General features: G+C 40.7%; 1 protein-coding gene and 2 long non-coding RNA genes across 3 annotated transcripts in view; 1 reads left to right on the plus strand and 2 right to left on the minus strand.

Annotated features, from left to right (window-relative positions):
* Positions 1–4,735, minus strand: part of LOC147209104 (uncharacterized) — a 27,793-nt gene extending 23,058 nt beyond the window's left edge. The window contains exon 1 of the long non-coding RNA XR_015100170.1: positions 4,669–4,735. This is a non-coding gene — a long non-coding RNA (uncharacterized LOC147209104). The remainder of the gene's footprint in view (positions 1–4,668) is intronic.
* Positions 4,736–5,791: 1,056 nt separating this feature from the next.
* Positions 5,792–18,850, minus strand: LOC147209107 (carboxypeptidase Z-like). The gene is made up of 11 exons (XM_086104715.1): positions 18,720–18,850; positions 17,371–17,400; positions 16,301–16,675; positions 13,607–13,837; positions 10,156–10,397; positions 9,547–9,708; positions 9,294–9,452; positions 8,961–9,096; positions 8,469–8,608; positions 8,297–8,396; positions 5,792–7,627 (listed from the first exon to the last, which is right to left on the minus strand). The coding sequence occupies exons 1-11, from the start codon at positions 18,814–18,816 to the stop codon at positions 7,275–7,277; spliced, it is 2,025 nt and encodes a 674-aa protein (XP_085960841.1). The 5' UTR covers positions 18,817–18,850; the 3' UTR covers positions 5,792–7,274.
* On the plus strand, positions 11,962–12,220 carry LOC147209108 (uncharacterized). The gene is made up of 2 exons (XR_015100171.1): positions 11,962–12,008; positions 12,081–12,220. It is a non-coding gene; the product is annotated as an uncharacterized LOC147209108 (long non-coding RNA).
* Positions 18,851–20,070: the final 1,220 nt, after the last annotated feature.

Genomic DNA, 20,070 nt, shown 5'->3' on the forward strand with positions numbered 1-20,070 from the left:
AAAATGCAATGACTTCATTTTGTAATTTTGTGGCTTTTTTCAATACAACATTCAACAATAACAATAATGATAATGCACCAGTTCTACCTTGTAATTTACAACTTTACAACATTTTGCCTGCAATTTACATTTGAATTCAGGTCATTTCAAAATGTTATGACTTCCTTCTTGTCATTTTTCCATCTTAATTTCTTCAAAAATTACAACATTGACCCAGAAATTTACATTTCAATGAACTTTCACACCGTTCCAAATTTATTCTTGCCATTTTACGAATTCTCGAGATATTATGACATCTTCCTTGTAATGTACGTTTCCGCTCAGGTTATTTCAAAACATTATGAGATCATTCTTGTAATTTTACACCTTGGTTTTTTTTTGGTAAAATGACATTTACTGAGTTTATGTTTTAAGATGTTCCAAATTTATTCTTGGAACTTTATGATTTCTCGTGACCTTACAACATTTTCCCTGTAATTTACGTCTCAATGCTAGTCATTTCAAAACATGATGACTTCCTTCTTGTTATTTCAAGGCTTATTTTTCTCTCTCTAAAATTACAACATTCATTGAGTCATTTACACTTCAATTCGTTGTCACTTCATTCTTGTAATTTTATGTCAGATTTTTTTCTAAAATTACGACAATTACCCTGGAATCGACTTTTCCATTCGGGTCATTTCACAACAGAACCACTTGACTGTATTTCAAAGCATAGTTACAACTTTTTTTCTTGGAGTATTTGTAATGTTTTTATGACTATCTGGATTCTTGTGCAACATTTTTCATGTCGATTTCTACTTTTTTTTCTTTTCACAGTGTGCTTGCACTGACAACTGTACTGTACAAAGGTGTCATCTGATTTTGAAGAGGCAAGAGAAGGAGCTCATTTGCATGCGCTTCGAGGGCAGCTTATTCAAAGGGAATGAGTGACACGACACTTTACATCCTAAACAAGAGCCCATTCATTAGGAGACGAAACTAGATCGGGACCTGAGGGGACGACGGATTTCTTTACCGGCTTTCAGGGGATTTATTGATCGTGGCTGTGGTGGACATTGTGGTCTGCAGTGACAGACGCTCTCTGTAAATTGAATGAGGGCTGAGGGATTACAACCCGGGTGTATCAGATGCAAGGGGCGTGTGGCGGCAACATGACTGAGGCCAAAGGTTAACCGTGCTCATCCCCAAAGGGCCTCCCAAGTGGCCAAATGTGTGACAGCTGTCATAAAATTACATTCACCTGCATAAAATGACGCTTTTATTCTGGGCACTTGACTCTTGCAACGTCAACATTTATCTGAGAATATTCCAACTTCATCTTTTTAACTTTGGCTTACGTTTACAATATCAAGTCCATTTGCCCCGTTGAAAAGAAAAAATGCTTATCAAAAATGAACAAAGGAAAAATAGCACATTTGTATAAAAACAAAGCAAAAGAGAAAGAACTTTGTATGTACTGCAGCAGCTGTGTGCTGGATGTGAGCCTTTAAGGGGTGTGGCCTAAGGAGCGTCAGTAGGACCCGGAGTCAGGTGGGCCGATTAGTCTGTTTGTGAGTGTCTCGGCGTGAGCTGTGGCCAACAGCAGCGCCTTGTGACTGTTCTCACATTTTTTTAATAACGCTGGTCAACAGCAAATTTGAAGGACAAATAGAGCTCTGACGGTTCCCAAAAAATGACCTAACCCTTAATTCAGAAATATAACAAAATATATTATTATATACAGGTATTATTGTTTTTGTCAAATTATTAATATGAAAACCTGACACGGTGGAAAAAGAATGAGGGCAGATAGTGCAAAAAATGGCATTTCTGATAAATTTTGAGGGGGTTGGTTTGACACAAAGCAAAACAAAATCATCCTCATAAAAAGACTAACTACCACTCGCAAATCAAAATAACAGTAAGTTGTACGTACTTGGACAGCCTAAATATTGAAATCTGATGCTTGTGTGCCATTGCTGCGAAACCAATACGTGATCAAATATTGTCGTAACGCGCTTAACGCTACTTCTACTACGACACAATTGACTGCCGCTTGCTCATGAAAGGGACTGCAGAAGCGCTTGCGAGGTGATTTTTTAAGACGAGCCCACATACGGGAATCGATAGCACATGGGAGGAAACTGATACATGACACTAATGGACGGTGGGAATTGTAAAGGAGGCTGGAATTCATATTGATACGGACATCATAGGCCAGTTGGGCTCCACAGGGGCGAGAGGAGAGGGGGGTCACAGGTTGCTTTGACAGCCTAGCCGCTCTTAATGGACGCTTATCGACTGACAAACATGTGACCAGGAGGCACAAAGTCTGACTTTGCCCAACTCAAAGTGATTGGAACAAACATTTTTGGGGGGGGGGGGGGGGGGGGGGGAGAATTAATATACCACCAGAATTATGTCATAGCTTGACAGGAATGCTAATATTATAACTCAACATTTTTTGTCACGGCAACAGAAACACGATGTTAATCAGACTGTACCAAGTGTATGTCTTTAGCTGCAAATTTTGACAAAGCTTGTTTTTGCATTTCAGCCGCAGGCAGAAGCTGCTACCGCTAACGCGACACATGCTACAGATTAGCTCCGCTCCGTTAGCGCGACTGTTTGATCTTAACACCACAAATGGTTGCAAGGTGAAGAAACGGCAGTGTAATTATGATGGATGATGACAAGAAGAGGAAGCCAGTACCTAATAGCCTTTATTAGCCAGCGCAACGGTGTTTGTTTCTGACTCGTTCTTGTCAGAGTCCACACGCTGCCGATTGCAGAAACCGCCGCCCGCTACACGTTGCGCCGTAGACGTATTGTCTCATAAAAATTGCGTTGCGTTTTTAAATCGGACTGCAGCTAACGATTCATTTAATATTTGTTTAATCTGATGATTATTTTGTCGTTGAATCGGATAAAAACATGTTTTCGTTTTGTTTCTATCCCCTTATTTCAAATCGACTGCAAAACATCCACAAACTGATAGTGATTCAGTTAGTGCTTTGAGGGGCAAAAATGCTGATCATTGTTTTCCAGAGTAAAATAAGATGTTTGACAATCGATAAATCTATGAATACTTGCCCCTCTAATTCTTACTGTAAAACCGTACAAGACTTTTGAGCTATTCTTGTAAAAACAGATTTTACTCAAAAGGTTTTTATCAAAACGGTAAAATATTTTTAGTGTAACGTTAAATACTAGTTGTTTCATAAAATATTTCTTTCCTTTATTTTCATGTTTTTATTTCACATCCTTTTTTTTATTTGCCTCCATAAAGAACTTTCGATCTGCCTTGTGTATGCATGAGGCTATAAAAATAAATGTAATTTGCCCATTCCTGCCGACTGCTGTCAGGCTATTGAATAGATGGTCCTGAAAACCTGGACTGACCCCCACTCACCCATTTTTAATATGCTTATATTTAGATTTTACATTTATATTTATTTATATACTTTCGGTCTTCGACTTTCTCCCTTTCATAATTTTGCTGCTGTAAATTGAGAATTTCTCCATTGTGAGACAAATAAAGGTTTTGTTAACTTATCAAGTTTTCAAACATGTAGAATTTACTCAAATGAATCACAACTGCAGTGGAATCCATTTTGCCTCATTTTCACGGCCGATTAGCCTATGTAAGCCTCGTGAAATCGGAATGATCAGCTCAATACGACGCAAATGCTAAAATTTCCAGTGACAAATGAGCTAAGTATGAAAAAACTGGTATGAGCGTGGTGTCATCTGCTCGGTTCATTGTAACACAAACTTCTTCCTCCCGGCTATGCTAATGTTGGGTGTTGTTTTGTGTATGTGTGTGGGTTGGGTTTTTTTTCGGGGCGATTAACTCGTGCTCAAAGTTGTCACGCCCATAAGTGCGGCTGCTTTTGAGAAAAGGGGGCAGGAAAAACGAGAGGCCCCGGGACTTGGCCGAAGGAACCCTGAGAAGCGTGTGCTGATTCGGACCGACATTTGCTGCCACATTTCGGCCAGCTGCTACCGGCTCGCAGTTGCTCCAAGCAGCTAGCTGCCATGTTCTTTCATATGATCAAGTTTTGTTTTGTCCTCCTAAAACTGCTACAGTATTTTTTTATAATACATACCCTGACATTTTATTATGATACGGTTAAGTATGAAAAGGTTTTCTCTATGAAAAAATGTGTTCTCATAACATTTAGTTCAACACGAAGGATTTTTCCTTGTGACATCACAGTATTAAAGGTCAAGTGTGAGGTAAACTTGGCCAACCATCTTTTGAGTAATAAATTTAAAGTAATACTTAGGGCAAAAACTAGTTCAAGCATATTTTCATTTTTTAACGCAACCCACCCAGGTTCAGAGATAGAACCATAGCAACACACTTAACAACCAAAATGCTTTTTTTCTGTAATTTGCCGGCGAGTTGCCAGTCAGCCATCCTAATTGTCTTGCATTGTTGATTGTCCTGTTAACTGCTCTGTGGCATTGTGAAGATTTATTCGGCAAAATTCGCTGTTTGCATTCAGGCAAACAGTTGTTTGAGTGTCCAAAAGAAAATAAAAGGGCACATAAATGGGCCAGAAAATTGGAATGATAGAATTTCATTCTCGCAAAGCGAATGAATTTCACACCAGTGTCGACAAGTATTCTTTGTTACAAACACTTTTCTTTGTTACAAACACAAGATCTCTGTTTTCTTACCCTTCAAAATCTTCTCTTGGGAGCCGAATACAGCAGTCACGTGACACCCCACATTGTCCCCTAGCTTCTGGAATAACACAAAGAAAAATTAGGGAGGAAGTATTCAACCATTTTGCCCTATTTGCGGTGTCATTTTCAATGTGGTTGGCCACAAAATGGGGGCGCTGGATGAGATGAGCGCAGACAAGGCTCCCAGTGGCGGCTGGTGTGATACGAAGATCAAGCCGGGGTAACAAGTTGTGTCTCCACCACTTATACGTTAGCCGAGGATAAATGGCGGACAACTGAGACCTCTGGGCCTTCCTTCCAAGTCGCTCTCTTTACTATGGTCTTCAGTTAATTAAAACAAAAACACTGTTAAATCATCTCATTGTTTGCATCCCATTTTTTGGGACATTTCCACAAATGAGAAATATCACAACATGGGCACTTATTAGACCACGCGTGAAAAATGAAACATACACTGTAGTCATTATTCGAGCCACTTTGAGCCCCAAACGTTATTTTCATAAGACACACAAACTGAGGAATTTACCTGACAAAATGATCTTAAAACGCGTCGCTTCAGTCCTTTTGGTATGCCTAAATAAGACTAATTGAATATTGTACGTTCAACGTGAACGGCTTGCCCCAACTAGAATTATTAAAACGCATCCGCCATATTGAAGGGTTGTTGGATGGATTGTATTACACTCCGTTTACTCCTTCCATTTCAAACCCAAAGTCATAAATTCTAACCGAATGCTCGAACTCCATTTTGTAACTACTGTTAAAATTCTAAAATTCGGCCCCCCGCTTGGAAGCCAACCCCGCTTTTGATCGCTTTAACGGACATTCTGTAGAAATGTTGAAAATTTTCAATGTTCGTTCAGTTTAAAAACACACTATATCAATAAAATGGGAATAAATATAAATGTTCTATCACAACATAGTTTTATATCATCATAAGTGGAGTAATCTTTAATTATATTACAGGGTCGCGGCTCACCTTACTGAAAGATGAAGGGTTTCACCGCCATCTTCTGCTACGGATAGCCGAAGGAGACATATCACCCGATCACAAAACTGCTGAGCAATGACGAGACTAGAGCATGTGTAACAATAAATGACTTCACTTCGTCACTTGAGGTTGTATTAGAAATCTTTTATGATGATATTCTGCATGTAACACTGACACATATGATGATAACTATTGCAATATGAGAGCTATTATTTGGTTTACCTATTAAGTACCGAAAAAATATTTAATTAATCCTTAATAACCAAACGTAGACGTAGACGTGCCGTGGGGTTTGTGAATAATTAATTCAAAAACATGTATATTTTATTGATTTTTGTCGTGAAATGTTATACGGTGTTTTCTGTCACAATCTTTTCACTATGACGACTAGCAATCACAAACACAAAAGCCTTCTACAGTACTGGTTCTTGTTTGCCGCTGCTTTTTTTTCCCACCAGGATAAGCCGCAGCGAGTGGTGGATACATAAGAGCGCCCCCTTAATAATAGTAATGATGGATAACAGAAAAATGCTGAGTCAAAAAGTCATATGATTTGTTTTCACAGTGTTTTTTTTCTGGAAAATAATACTGTATCCAATTTACTTTTTTTCTGGAATACGAAAAAGGAAACGGCATGACGAGAAAAGGCCAGAACAATCGAAACACTAAACCACATTTCACTGTGATGTGGGCCGCTCATGCGCACTGTGGTCGCAAGCGATACAGCGTTAAGGATGTTCAGGCTTGAACACTCGTCATTTATCAGCATTATTCACATTGGACTCAGAATTTGGCAGCTTCTAATGCATTAGTCATGACTTGCAACTGATGGCACACTGAACACTGTAACCACAAGCCATAAATCATGTTGTGTCCTGGTTGGAAAACAACACTCTATTGCTTCAACTTGCACTCAACACTCAACAGAAATGATGTCATTACGTTGCAGTCAACCAAAGGAATCCTCTCTTTGTGAAAACATGGCATTGATATATTTTCTGTTATCAAATCAAAGACAAACGTGGCACTATAAACATTTGCTTGCTGTTTTTCTTTTTTCACAAATAAACACAACAACACAACTGTGAATCTGTAATATGATGAAGTTGACACACGTGATCAATGCTCATTTCTGTTAGCCCCATCTGGTGAAATAGAGAGCTTCATTCTCTTATATTTCTTCTTATTTTGAAGAACTGTGTGAGCTAGAGAGTCTTTTCATTTTCCTTCAAGTGCTGTTATACAGTACAGTAGTCCCCTTTCTTGACAGCGAGAAAGTGTGAACAGGCCCTTGTGGATACTTAAAAAAATGTGTTTTAATAAGTGTCGGTGAGTTTTAAAAGGAATCCATGCATTTAAAGCACGTAGGATGGGTAGAATTACAAAAAAAAGTACCCCCCCATATATCTCTCTCTCTCTCTCTCTCTCTCTCTCTCTCTCTCTCTCTCTCTCTCTCTCTCTCGCCCGCTACATATCTATGATTTTGACCAGTGGTGCAGACTCTTGAAGCTGCAATAAATGAGGGTCGGCTGTACAGGTGGCTGAATGGTGCACAAATGTAATTAGGCAATTCAAGACAGCAAAGCGTTAAACAAGAGAATGTGAGCTACTGGCTCATGAGCAGCCAAGTGGGTGACGGCACCCCCGGCAGGACAAAGTAGCTCCACCACCAGGGCTTCTCCACTCTCGCCGAGCGGCCTTCGCTCACATCCGTTATCTGGGTGTAGCGTTCGTACTGGTTATTGGGGTCAAAGCGTTGGTAGGCGGCGATTGCCGCCTCCTCCTTCTCCAGCTCCTCGGGCTCCAGCACCACCTTCTCCAGGAAAAAGTCAACCCGTCCGGCGGAGTGCATCATGGCAGGCAGGTGGATTTTCTTGGACGCTCGACTGTAACCGGGCGCAGTGGCCGACACAATGTGAATGCCCGGGCTCAGGAGGCGCCAGTATTCTCCGTTTTCAGCTTTTTCAAGAGAGAAAGGGACATCAATTTTTGAGAAAATCAATCAACAAAAAGTTTTCAAAATCTAACTTGCGGTCGCATGCAGCTGAGCAACTCCAGTTCAACTTGACACTGCTCCCCCCCCCTCTTTTTTTTGGCATACTTGAAGTCAGCAATCTATATCTGTTTATTTATTTAACCGTTATTTATCCAGGTAAGCCAAGTGAGAACAGATTCTCATTTGCAATGCAGGCAGCAGAAATACAAAATAAAAGCAAACTATAGAGTTACATATTTACATAATACATTACATATAGCATATAATTAGTAAAAGGTTCAAAACATACGAAAACAGGTGCAGGTATGCACATGTACAATATCACCCACAAACGTTTTAAACATTGGGATGAATGAGGGTAGTTTTATTATTTGTTGGAGAGCGTTGCAGAATTTGAAAAGAACATTGACCAAAGGTAGAACGAAGAGGTTCCTAAAATTGCTGGACGAGTGTTTTCAAGCTAAAAATGGATAAGTGAATTTGTCTGCAAGTGACGCAAGGACCACTTAACCAAGAACAACAATCAACAATCAAATATACTGTATATGAACTATTAAAAAAAAAACATACCAGGTTTACCATGTACAAAAAAAAAACAACAAAAATAAAAACAGCAGGCGAACACGTAATACCTGTGATGATGTCATGGCGTATTCCTCTCACCGACACCCTTGCACCTTTAATTCCGTTTCCCTCTGCATCTCTTACAATGCCTTTGATACCACGATGGACCTGAGGAAGATTGTATTATCACTTTTTTCAAATCACCCAAAGAGGAAAAGCAGAAAGGCAAAGATTGCTTACTGCTTCTATAAACGACAACATCGCCTCCTGGTTTTCATGCCAGTTGATAAACAAATCCTCGTCAGGTGGAAATTTCTCGCACCCCAACTCCACGGTCACCTCGAAGCAGTTGGTGTGGAGGTAGTTGAAATCTGGCATGCCTGAACCACCAGACAAAAAAAAAAAAACTCCAGCATGTAACTGCTTCAGACAACAAAGTGTATGCAGAAAAGTGGTGAAGATTGCACGACTGTCTGTGTCCTATGTGTTGTGTTGTGTTATTTTTGTTATTTTGACTTCAAAATGGCGCCGCGTGAGTGGCTGCCTTTCCAGCAGCTCCTATATTTTGTTGTTCTACTTCTTCCTTTCATAACTTTGCTGCTGTGAATCGGGAATTTCACCATTGCGAGACCTAATAAATGTTTCCTTATCTTATCTTAAACCCGGAGAAGCCCAGCAGGGTAACTTTGGTAATTTAGCTCCCTCAGGTGGCCGCGCCCGGTACTGTCTCACCTCCTGCGCTTCTGGCCCACTGTGCTCCGTTCACCGTTCCTCTGTGACTGTGAGAGTAAGCTGTGCCACAGCGAGCGTTCCCGGTGTACATACTTTCATGCGTGCTGGCGTAGCTTCTGGACAGAAACTTAAATACCTGAAAAACATTCATTCCCCTTATTTCCAAAACAGAAACGAATATATGATCCAATATGTGTGGGCACCCAGTAGCCTTTTATAAAAAAAAGCTCATCAGTGATGAGACATTTTAATTGTACAACACACACACACACACACACACACACACACACACACACACACGGGGAGAAGAAAACGACCTTTACAGTTGCTAACCTTGTCATCCGGCGTGGGGGAGAACAGATTCTGATCCAGCGGGTGCTTGGAGCGATCGTACGGGTAGGACACCACTAGATCACCTCCGTGGAAGTTAGCAGAGAGCACAAACGGGATGGAGCGGATCCATTTCATCACGGCGTACGTCTCGGGCGCCACCTTGTCCGATGTCGCATTCCCAAGCAGAAAACATAACAGGTTGAGTCCATGTGAGTGAGGTAGACGTGTTGTATGGGTCAAGGTTGTGCCGTACCTTGCCAAACCAGTAATGGTCAGGGATCGGGATGTGATCGGTGCGATAGCCTTTTTGGTGGCGGCGGTTGTAAACGATGGAAGTCAAATCGGGAAAGTTTTTGTTTAGGTCGATGTTTTGGGCGTTGTTCCTGCCCACATTGGTCGAACTATAGCTGCGACCCTAGAAAATGAACACAAAACACGAACTGTAGTGGAGTAGTTCTCAAACCTTCGACATCAAAAGACCACCATAATGATCAACATTAAAATACAGTAGTGCAGTTGGCCCAGGTGTTCATGGAAAACGAGTTCCCATCAGAAATTTGACTCTGAAAAAGTATTTAATACGTATCTTCGGCAGTGATTATTTCAATTACCACTAAAGGGACTCCTTGTAACACTTTCATTTAAAAAAAACAACATTATTTTTCTGACTTGATCTTGACTTATAATTCTTAAATATGGCGACAATGAGTTTTGTCGGTTGAAAGTTTGTTCACAAACTGTCAATTCATTTCTACACAATTAAAAAAATGCTTACTTCATACTATTCAGACATTTTTTGAAAAAATTATTTTTCATGGTTTTATTTGAAAAAGACCCATTGTATTCCTTTAACAGTACTGACCATTTCTTCATCGTCATCGTCTGCGCCGCTGTTCCTGTCGTGTTGGTTGGAAAGGGCCACCTCGAAGCCGTCGGGGTTCATGGAGGGCAGGATGTGAATACGTGTGGTGTTGACCAGGGTGCGGATGCGCTCGTTGCCAAGGCGGTACTCGGAGCACAGGTACTGCGCCAGGTAGATCAGCATCTGGCGACCCACCACTTCATCCCCGTGCATGTTGGCGACGAACCTCATCTCCGGCTCCACTGCGCAAAAATACTTGCTCAGGACCAACAAATGTGAAGTGTATTTCTTTGCGGTGGAATCACCTAACAATTCCAGGAGTTGCCACGGTAAAGATGATAAGAAACGTCTGGACACAACTTTCTTTGATTGATCCGGTATTATTTTGATAACATGATTGTATCTGAGAAATCGAAAACAGCTAGAAAACTAGAAAAGAAATCTTCCACACTATAAGGCGCACCGAAAAGCATTCAATTTTCTCAAAAGCCGACAGTGCGCCCTATAGTCCCACGCGCCTGGAATAAAGAGCCTGTAACTCTCTTAACTCATTTACACCCTTTGACGTATAAATACGTCAATTAGCGCATAGCCGTTCCCTCCCCATGACGTATTAATACGTCAATCACGTGTTTTCATGGGGGAGGGTGCAAGAGAGTCCGATGCAACTTCTCACCACAGGATTAGGCTTGACGGCAATGTTAAATAGCAGAAAAATGGCCATCGGGTGGCAGTGGTGCAAAAATCAACCAGGATCACGCCGCAGAAGTAGTAGAAAGGGCGTACAGTGAAGGAGGGGCGTATGTGGATAGTGGATTGGAACATGAGCAACTAGCAACAATGGAGAAAAGGAAATAACTAACTAAAAATGATTTTTTTTTTCAGTATAAAAGCGTCCTCGAAACAAAACAACAAAGGAGATGGTGTTTGTGTGGAAGAGAAAATGACGCTTCGGTCACTAATCGAAAGCGGCACCCGTCAAACGAACGTCGGCCTGCACAAACATGGCGTGCTACACGCAGCCCGCATAGCTCACGCCGAGTTTCGAGTTCATCTGATGAAGATGAACTTGCTCCACGTCAGCGATCATCGCTTGGCAGAGCATTTTGTGCCTCCCGATGCCCCACATCGCCCACAAGTCGTCTCCCCGGCGACTTCCAGCGATGACGGCAAAGAGGCTGCATTGATTCGCATGGCCGACGCCGGGCACACGTCAGCGATTCGTTGGAATCGTCTCGTAAAGACGACGGCGAAAACGATGAATTGGAGAGCGATTTGGATCCCGATATGTCGGACGAATATGTGCCTTCGGACATAACGGAAAGCAGCTGAGAGTCCTCGCCAGAGCCGCTGGAACGAGGAGGTAACTGCTGACTAGCTTGCAAGTTCCCATTCAAAACTTCATCACTTCTTATGCCTCCTCAGTCACTTTTATGTACCGCTACATTCCCCGCTATACTATAAATTTGTCAGTAACACTAATCATTTATGTACAGTTGATGCGTCTCGTAGATGTGGATGAAAATATGCGCTGACTTGCATGTCGCCATAGGTTTAAAAAAAAAAAACAGGACACATTTGGTCCGCTCAGCTCTGCTAAAACCACTAGTGTTAAATTCATATTCCATTTCATTTCAAATTGGATGCTGAGCAACGTGGAATGAATGGTGTAAATAGCAGTGTGCGAGCATGTATGTGTGTGTGTGAGAGAGATGTTGAAATGTAAGTGGAAAGCAACAATAAAAAAAATAGAAAAATAAAAGAGTGGTAATTGTACATACTTCTATACATTACAGATTGTCCAATCAGAAGCCAAAAGATGACGACTCCTCGCTTTGGTGGTGGAAAGAAAGGTAAATAAAATGATTGTACCTCACTCTGCAGCAAGATATATTTGCAACTTTTTATGTTTCTATAATTTATAGGTCGTGCATCTGGACGTGGTGGGATGAATCGATGGTGACAAACTGGATGGAAGCCAAAAACCATCTTCTCCACAGCTGCACTTTTGTTCATAGTTCAATAGTTTTGTTGTGTGCAAATAAATTATTTTGCTACAAAAACATTATTTGTAATGTTCTTTTGTAGGAGGAACACATTATTGAGGTATTATTGAGCTGCCACAAAAGCAAAAAATAGTGTAAAACTTGAAATGATGCTTGAAATGCATGCTTTTACAAAAAGCTCATTTTCTCTGGATTTCTGCAGAAAATCGGCCTTTCCCATAAAACTTAGCAGTTTTCTAATGCTGATTGCCAACGAACGGAGAAAGATAGAAACACACTTTTTTCTGCTGAAAGAAGAGAGTCTCACCTTTCTTTTGACAGGTTGCATGTATATATAGCCATAGAACAGAAAATTCTGTGGGCCTTGCAAATCAGTCAAAATTCAGTAAAATGTGAGGGATTGAGGGGGTTGCTCCAGTGAAAAGGGATGGTATTCAATGAGTTAAAAGTTCCCATTGACTTGTTTCCCTGTTCGTGTGCTCTCCTATGCCATCTATTGGTAATTATTAGCAGGGACCACTTGTAACCTAAAAAGGGTTCTGCCCTAACGGACATGTGCATTCGAGAACACACAGTCAAACAGACAACTACTTTGTGAGGTCTGCGCAGCCATTATGAAGCGAAGGTAATACCAAAAGCATAGTTAACCACTGACTAAACGAAGGAAGAAGGAGACAAGCACGACTCAGGATATACCCCTTGTGTATGTGAGCCCGTGAGGTTTGGGTACCCTTTTGTCGAATCAATTGTCTTTCAAAAAGTTTTGTCTTTCATTTATTGTTTTGTTATGCCATTTGTATTTATATGTTCCATGTTTGTGGCCAGTTCTAATGGCTTTGTTACAGCTGCAGCGGTTGTGAAGGCTCTATATAAATAAAGGTGTATTGTATTGTATTCCGTTTAGCATAGCACCGTCTAGTGGATGCATAGTGCAACCGCAGCCACTATTGTAGCTTCTACGCGTCTTATAATGCAGTGTGCAGTTTTACAATAAGCAATTTATTGAAGGTGCGCCTTTTAGTGCGAAAAAATACGATAAAGAACAGTTTATTGAGTTATACTAAAATGACAACTCCACACATATAAACAATAAATCTTGTCAAGATGTGCCAAGAGTCTATAAGAAAAAAAAAGGAGTACCAAACAATAACCTCTGGTGCTCACTCCAAAATTATGTGCACCCCCGCCTATAACCTACACATGTTTTTACCACTGCATGACTTTTACGAGTTAAAACCTCGACAATCCTGGTGCCGTATTGTCTGACCTAAGTCTGCCGGGAGGACAGTTATTCAAAGAATGTTTAGGGAGATCAGCTATAGCTTTGAATTTAGTTAGAGGACGGCTAGTACGACATTAAAGAAGTACATCGCTAAAATGTACTGTACATTTCGACACACCACAGATGGATTCCGATTGGATGGTTTGGACAGGAGAGCACTTACGCAACTCGTGTTGTCCGGGGCTGTCGGAGAACTCGATGACCAGCAGCTCCTTGCCCTCGGTGCTGCGGCCGATGCTGTAGGTTCTGGCGATGTCAGCGCATTCCTCTTCCGTGCGCTTCAAGATGCTGTTCAGCTGAGCGTTGGAGTGATACGTATATTTAATTTTCAGCGCGGGTTCCACCGGTGGGACGTCCAAGAACATGTAGTCGTCGTCGTCAACGTCCGATTGCGCTGCCACAAAAGGAAGAGGGTGACTTTTCACAACTGCAATACCGCAGCCGGGCTACAAAAATGTCTTTTCACCAGTGTATATTTAATACAGAGCTGTGAAATTTTCTTTACATATTAATGAGCCTCATGATAAATAAGTGCTGTTTGAGAGCAGTTGCTCAATTGTATGGCAATCAATCACATTGCCTGGTACTTAAAACAACTTTATTCTCAAAACACTGCAAATTTTTTGATGTCATAATACATTCTCATAACTGCACAACTTTCGTTTCAAAATACTATACAGTGCAAATTTCTTATTTTCTTTGCTGTAACAATTCATGTAGTACTGAAAAAAAAACAGTACTTTCCGGTAACCTTTGGTTGCACATGATTAAAAATTGGTAACCTTGTGTCATTTTCTACTCTTGAATGAAGATGTTCAAATGATATACTGTAGGTTAGTTTTAACACCTATTAATAACGAGCAGCTGATGTCCAAATTAAGGAACACCAAAGGATGTAAAGGATTTTTTTTTCAGCGTAGAACTACTTTAACTTGTAATATTTCGGTTTCAAGTCAACTTTATTGTCAAACATGCTCTACGCGTAACATACATTCCATTAATTAAATCGTTTAAAAAAAAAATTAAAAATGAAAAAATAATTCACCATTTTTAAAAACAGAATGACGGTAGGTCATTTTTATTTATTTATTTTTTAAAGTTATCCATGGACTTGGAATGCTTCTGAATGCTGAGCTAGGGTCGCATGACAGCAAAACAAAATGGGAATGAAATACAAACAAGCGTCCAGTGATAACAGATGGAAGACAAGAAAGGGAGGCTGGGGAAATCTCGCATTCCGCTCAGACTTTCTTGGAGCCAGACAAGCATGTGTGCATGCCAGATGGGAACATTCCGCAACAACAAAAATTAATTGGAAGCATCCCGATTCCCTGAGCTCAAAAGACCCTTTTTTCTCAATTGTTTTCCAATTAGTGGACACACATTTAAATGTGAAACAGACATGCCAGGGAACCCATTTCAAAAAGAAGACTTCAAGAAAGACTTTTTGTGTTTGTTTTGTTGTACTTCATAGTAAATACAGAGCACTGATTAAACTGCAAATGGACGGCAAATAAATACACTTGTCTACAAATGTGATTTGCCTCCGCTCTTTGTCTGCCTCCATCCCTGTTCCTGACAACTCTGTTTCTCTTCCTGCAGACTCATCAGTGTCATTATCTTTAGTTTTCATTTTAAGCACGTCCCTTCATCTAATTTCCTGTTCCAGTGGTAATATTGTCATTTTTCAACTCACAAAGATCAGTCACTGACACAATCCTTTAAGTGCTTTTTTTTTTTTTGTAATTTCCTTAGTCCAAACTCGCCGATCCTATCAGAAAATTGTCCTTTTTCCAACTAATAAAGAACATTCAGTGGCATAATCCTTCTTGAGTTTTTCTTTTTATAGTAATTTTCTTAGTCTAAGTTCCTGTTCCTGTAGGAAAGTTGTCTTTTTTTAATGAATAAAGACCATTTAAAGTCAAAAATTTTATAGTACTGCTTTGAGGAAAAAGTCCTTTTTCTGATTTCCTGTTTCTGCCATAGAGTGACCTGTCAGACATCGGGCTGTTCCTGCACCTGCAGGAGAGTTATTCCTGACTAATTAAGACTATTCGACACCCTAAATCTTTCTTTTTTTACAGTAATGTCCTTGAGGGGAGTTACTGTTCCTGCGGGAGAGTTGTGATGTTTTACAGTTCGATGTCAGAGCCCTTATCGTGCTCTTTTTTTTGTCCCTCTTTTTTTGAGACGCTCTGTGTTTACCCTACACCAGGGGTCTCAAACTCCGGTCCTGGAGGGCATCTGTCCTGCATGTTTTCCAGGTCTCCCTGTTGCAACACACCTGATTCAAATGATCATATCATCAGCAAGCTCTGCGGAAGCCTGACATTGAACCTGTTTATTTGAACACTGATGTTCCTGCTGGCTTTCTCTTCCCATTCCAGTTCCTGCTGGGAAGTTGTCGTTTTGTACTGTTCCAGCTCATAATCCTTCTGCAGCTTTTTTTTTTTGGGGGGGGGGGGGGGGGGGGACAGACATAATGTGTTTAGCCTGCATTGTTGTTTCTGTTCCCGTTCCAGCAGAGTAACTGTTCTTTTTTTCTATTTAATGATGGAATTCTTACGATGCAGTTTTTGCTGCTGATTTCTGATTTAGTGCTGGCTTTCTGTTCCTGTTACAGAACTGTTTTTGTTTGAGTGCTTGTTCCTGCAGATCGTCCCTTCCTTTTCTGCATGGCAACTGTCATTTTGCCCTATTCAATGCCATAATCCTTACACTGCTGTTTTTGACGTTAACTTTTTGGGTTTGACATGTAGTCCCTTCCGGCTTTCCATTCCCGTTCCTGTTTCTGCAGGCAAATGCGGATATTTTCGATGGACATGAAGAGCAACCATGCAGTTAAGGTGGCGCTCACCGTTGAGGTCGTGGAGTGGGTCATAGCATCCTTCCTCCTCAGCCACAAAGAAGCGATCGCAGTCCAGGAAGTAAGGCCAGGCCATCTGGATGGCCTCGAAGGCGTGGACGCAGCGCTTGCGTGTGGCCTCGCAGACGCGCCGGCATGGCTTCAACACCTTGTCGGCCTCACAGCGTGGCGCCAGCACGGCGCAGCCGAGCATGCGTGCCTCCTGGTGGCACTCGCCGCCCAGCAGCGTGTCCAGCACGCTCAGGAGGAGGTACTCCACGCCGCTCTCAGCCTCCAGACGGCTGCTGTGGCCCAGGATGTTGGGGTAGAGCGTGTGTGTGTATGCCATGTTGTCGCAGTATGACAGCTGCATCTCCTCGCATTTGGCTGGAGTACAAAATCAAACGGAAAAGCGGCAACATTGTTTCACGTGAAATTCAGCATTGTAAACCATTTATTAGACAGTATTTTGTGACTTTTTTAAATCTCGCAGTTGACAAATACTCTATATATTTTTAAAAAACTAATACAAAAACTAAGAAACACAAATTACCCCAATGCATTTCGCCCGCCAAAAACTAATAAAATGAATTTCCGCTAAAAATAAATAAATAAAATGAACTTAATTTAGAAAACAAAAGTCAAAGTTAAATTTATTTTAAAAATGACAACTTAAAAAAAAAGAAATCCTAAATTAATATAACTATGATGTACATACAAGTCGTATGTGTTTCTCCACCTCACACTCCAAAAGAGTGTGTCATTATATGCTACGAATAGAGTTTGTGTCACGGCAGGTCTAGGAAGCTATGTCATACAAAAAAATGAATGTCAAACTCATGTAAAAAAGCCGAGCCAAACAGTGTACTATGTGATTGTTCTGCTGTATGCCCTATGCAGTATATTGAAGATGAGCCTGGCGCTGCTGGAAATGAGAATGTGAACATTCCCTGCAGCCGTGAATCATCGAAAAATGCGACACAGGCCAGATGGCTTTTTACTCCACATTCCATCAGTGTGACTTATTGTTTGGAAATACTGTATGTCTTGAAAGCTCCTCCTCGGAAGAGTTTAACACTCACGTTTTTCTTCCACGATTGGCTTGCAGTGACCTGGAAGACACGTAGGCAGTCAGAATGCATTTTCTTTGTCAAATGAACACCATGACAACTTTTTTTAGCAGCATGCGTTTTTTTTCGATGAAAAGGTTGCTCTTGCAAAACCACCTTGTTGTTACAAGGTGTTCATTTTAGAGTTATTTTCAAGATCCTCTTATTTGTTTTCAAATCTCTGAATAATCTCGCGCCACCTTACCTCTCTGAGCTCATCCGCCCCTACACACCTGCCCGGCGCCTCAGGTCTGTGGACCAGACTTTATTAGAAGTACCAAGAACTAAACTGAGGCTCAGAGGGGATCGAGCCTTTTCTGTTGCTGGTCCCTCTCTCTGGAATGACCTCCCACTGAACATTCGGCAAGCCTCCTCGCTGCCCATCTTTAAAACCCTCCTCAAAACTCACTTGTATTCTTTGGCATTCGACTCAGCATGACTTAGATTTGTTCTTGGTTTTACTGTTTGGTGCTTTCTACCGCCTTTATTACCGATTTGTCTTACTGTTTATTGTGCATGTTAAATTGCTCCATGTACAGCACTTTGTATGCAGCGATGGCTGTTTGAAAGTGCTCTATAAATACTGTTGACTTGACTTGACTTACAAAACCTTTTTTACAAGTAAAATTCAAAGTTATCTTTCATGACACCATGTAAGTTGATTTTGTTAAAATCCAATATTAATATTTTTTTTCTCTGTGAAATTCACACATAATTATGACTTTATTCACATAAAGACTTGACCAACTGTTAATTTCTTTTTTTAAGTCAAATTTCGGACTGCTTGTAATTTGTCCAACTTTGATTTTTATCTTAGTGCCATATTTGTAATGTTGTGTTGAAAAATACAGTTTTTTTTTCTGGTTAAAACTTTTTTTTACATACTTGAACTGCAAATTGTTCATCCTTCACATATCAATGCGACTTGATTCTGGCAAGAAATACCACAACCCCTCCCCAAACATTACGAAATATGATATAATACGAACACTTCGCCTTCCACGGCTGCTTTTTTTCCCCTTCTTTTTTTTTAACTTTGTGGGCCGGAAATTAGGAAAAAGTCTCCAAAATACATAATACAAAGTAAGGTATAACATGACGTCCAAAGCCCGGCCAAGGAAATAGTCCTTCGGTCCATTGTTGACTATTTATTGGACCTGGGGTACGTTTTTGATTGTGCAAAACCTGTAAAAGTCGACTGGAAGGTTCGAGGAGGACGCCAGGAAACACATCCACAGTGCGTTTTGACGCAGCATGCAAGCGTTATGGAATTAGTGGTATGCGCTTCAAAATGACAAACCAAAACAAAACAAAAACTTTACCTCGAATCTGCGTGTCACATCGTGGAGGTAAAGCCGTCACCAACACGGCGCTGAGAATTTGCAACGCAACGAGGAGCATGATGCGCATTTTCCACATCGTGTGTTCCAGCGATGTGGCAACACCGACCCCCCCCCCCCCCCACCTCTGCGCCCCCTCCCCCCCCCCAAATCTCCTTCGTGAGCACGACTTTATTCCAACCTCCGTGGCCTTAATATCAAGTTAAAAGCGCCAAACAATGTTTTGAGGCCAAGTTAAAACCCACTAGCAACTAACTAGTTGGGAATTACGATCCCCGTTATTGGCTGGCTGACATGCGTCGTAAAGGCAAACCGCTGTCGTGACGTTTGAGTTTGGTCACCTGACGTCGAGTCAGCCAATAGAACGCGTCTTCAAGTATTTGCTTGAATTTTATGTTGTCAGAATAAGGAGCCAAGTATAAATACTTACTCACTTTTGTTATCATTTAGGTTGAGAAACCACTAGTGAAAGCGAATGTTCAAACTAATCATTTTACTCAATGTTTTTGTTATGAGAGGCGAAAGCAGTGGATCCCCCCATGTGAATGTGTTTGCAAGAAAATCAAACTTTGTACAGTTGCTCTGTAGACTGAAGTAATAATTGTTCATTTTAGAGGGTAAAATGAACAATTATTACAATTATTATTATTATTATAAGTAATAGTAATTATTTACGTGAGTACTATTACATTACTACATGTGTTTCTCCAACTGATGGTTTTCAAATATCTGTTCAAATCCATCATACAACTTTTCCCGTTATGTGTTAGCAATTAGCCAGCAGCATTTACAACAATGTTTTTTTTCATTGTTTTAAATATAGAAGTTGTGGTTCTCTTCAAAGCAGACAGTTATTGGTATCACTATGATCTTAAAAAGGTGTGTGGTTGTCAAAACCTAAAGAATTGTTATTCTTCCGTCACAGTGCAATAGTGTAGTAGACCTAAGTGTGGAAGTGGTCATGCTGGCCAGAAGTTTGCTGTACTGTATACCAAACACTTAATGTTGATCCCTAGCGGCAATCCATGTCTACAAAATGAAGAAACTTGGCCAACCTGGGGAGTACAACAACTGTGCAACTCAGATTGGGACAGTAAAATGGACTATGTTGTTTTTGTGGTTCCAGTGTCCAATGTAAGTTGGTGTTAGTACGGACTATGATGGTCCTATGACGTCAGATATAGCGTATGAAATAATATGTTGAAGTTTTTTGAGTAGGTTAGTAACAGTAGTTAGTAAAAGAAAAAAAAACGAAAAACAGAAAGAAAGAAAGAAAACAAAAGAAAACTATTATAAATGATAAACAATTATATTATATTGTTTCTTTCAATGG

This window comes from Hippocampus guttulatus, chromosome 2 (genome assembly GCF_054856545.1).
Source record: "Hippocampus guttulatus isolate MCC_2025c chromosome 2, RoL_Hgut_1.0, whole genome shotgun sequence".
In the NCBI taxonomy this organism is placed as follows: domain Eukaryota; kingdom Metazoa; phylum Chordata; class Actinopteri; order Syngnathiformes; family Syngnathidae; genus Hippocampus; species Hippocampus guttulatus.

Bases quoted from the DNA above. Each gene is read 5' to 3' on its own strand.
- LOC147209107 (XM_086104715.1), bottom strand. From the start codon at position 18,816: ATGTGGAAAATGCGCATCATGCTCCTCGTTGCGTTGCAAATTCTCAGC. The intron at 16,676-17,370 runs GTGAGTGTTAAA...TTTGTACTCCAG, and splicing joins GCCAATCGTGGAAGAAAAAC to CCAAATGCGAGGAGATGCAG. The intron at 10,398-13,606 runs GTAAGTGCTCTC...ATTTTTGCGCAG, and splicing joins CCCCGGACAACACGAGTTGC to TGGAGCCGGAGATGAGGTTC.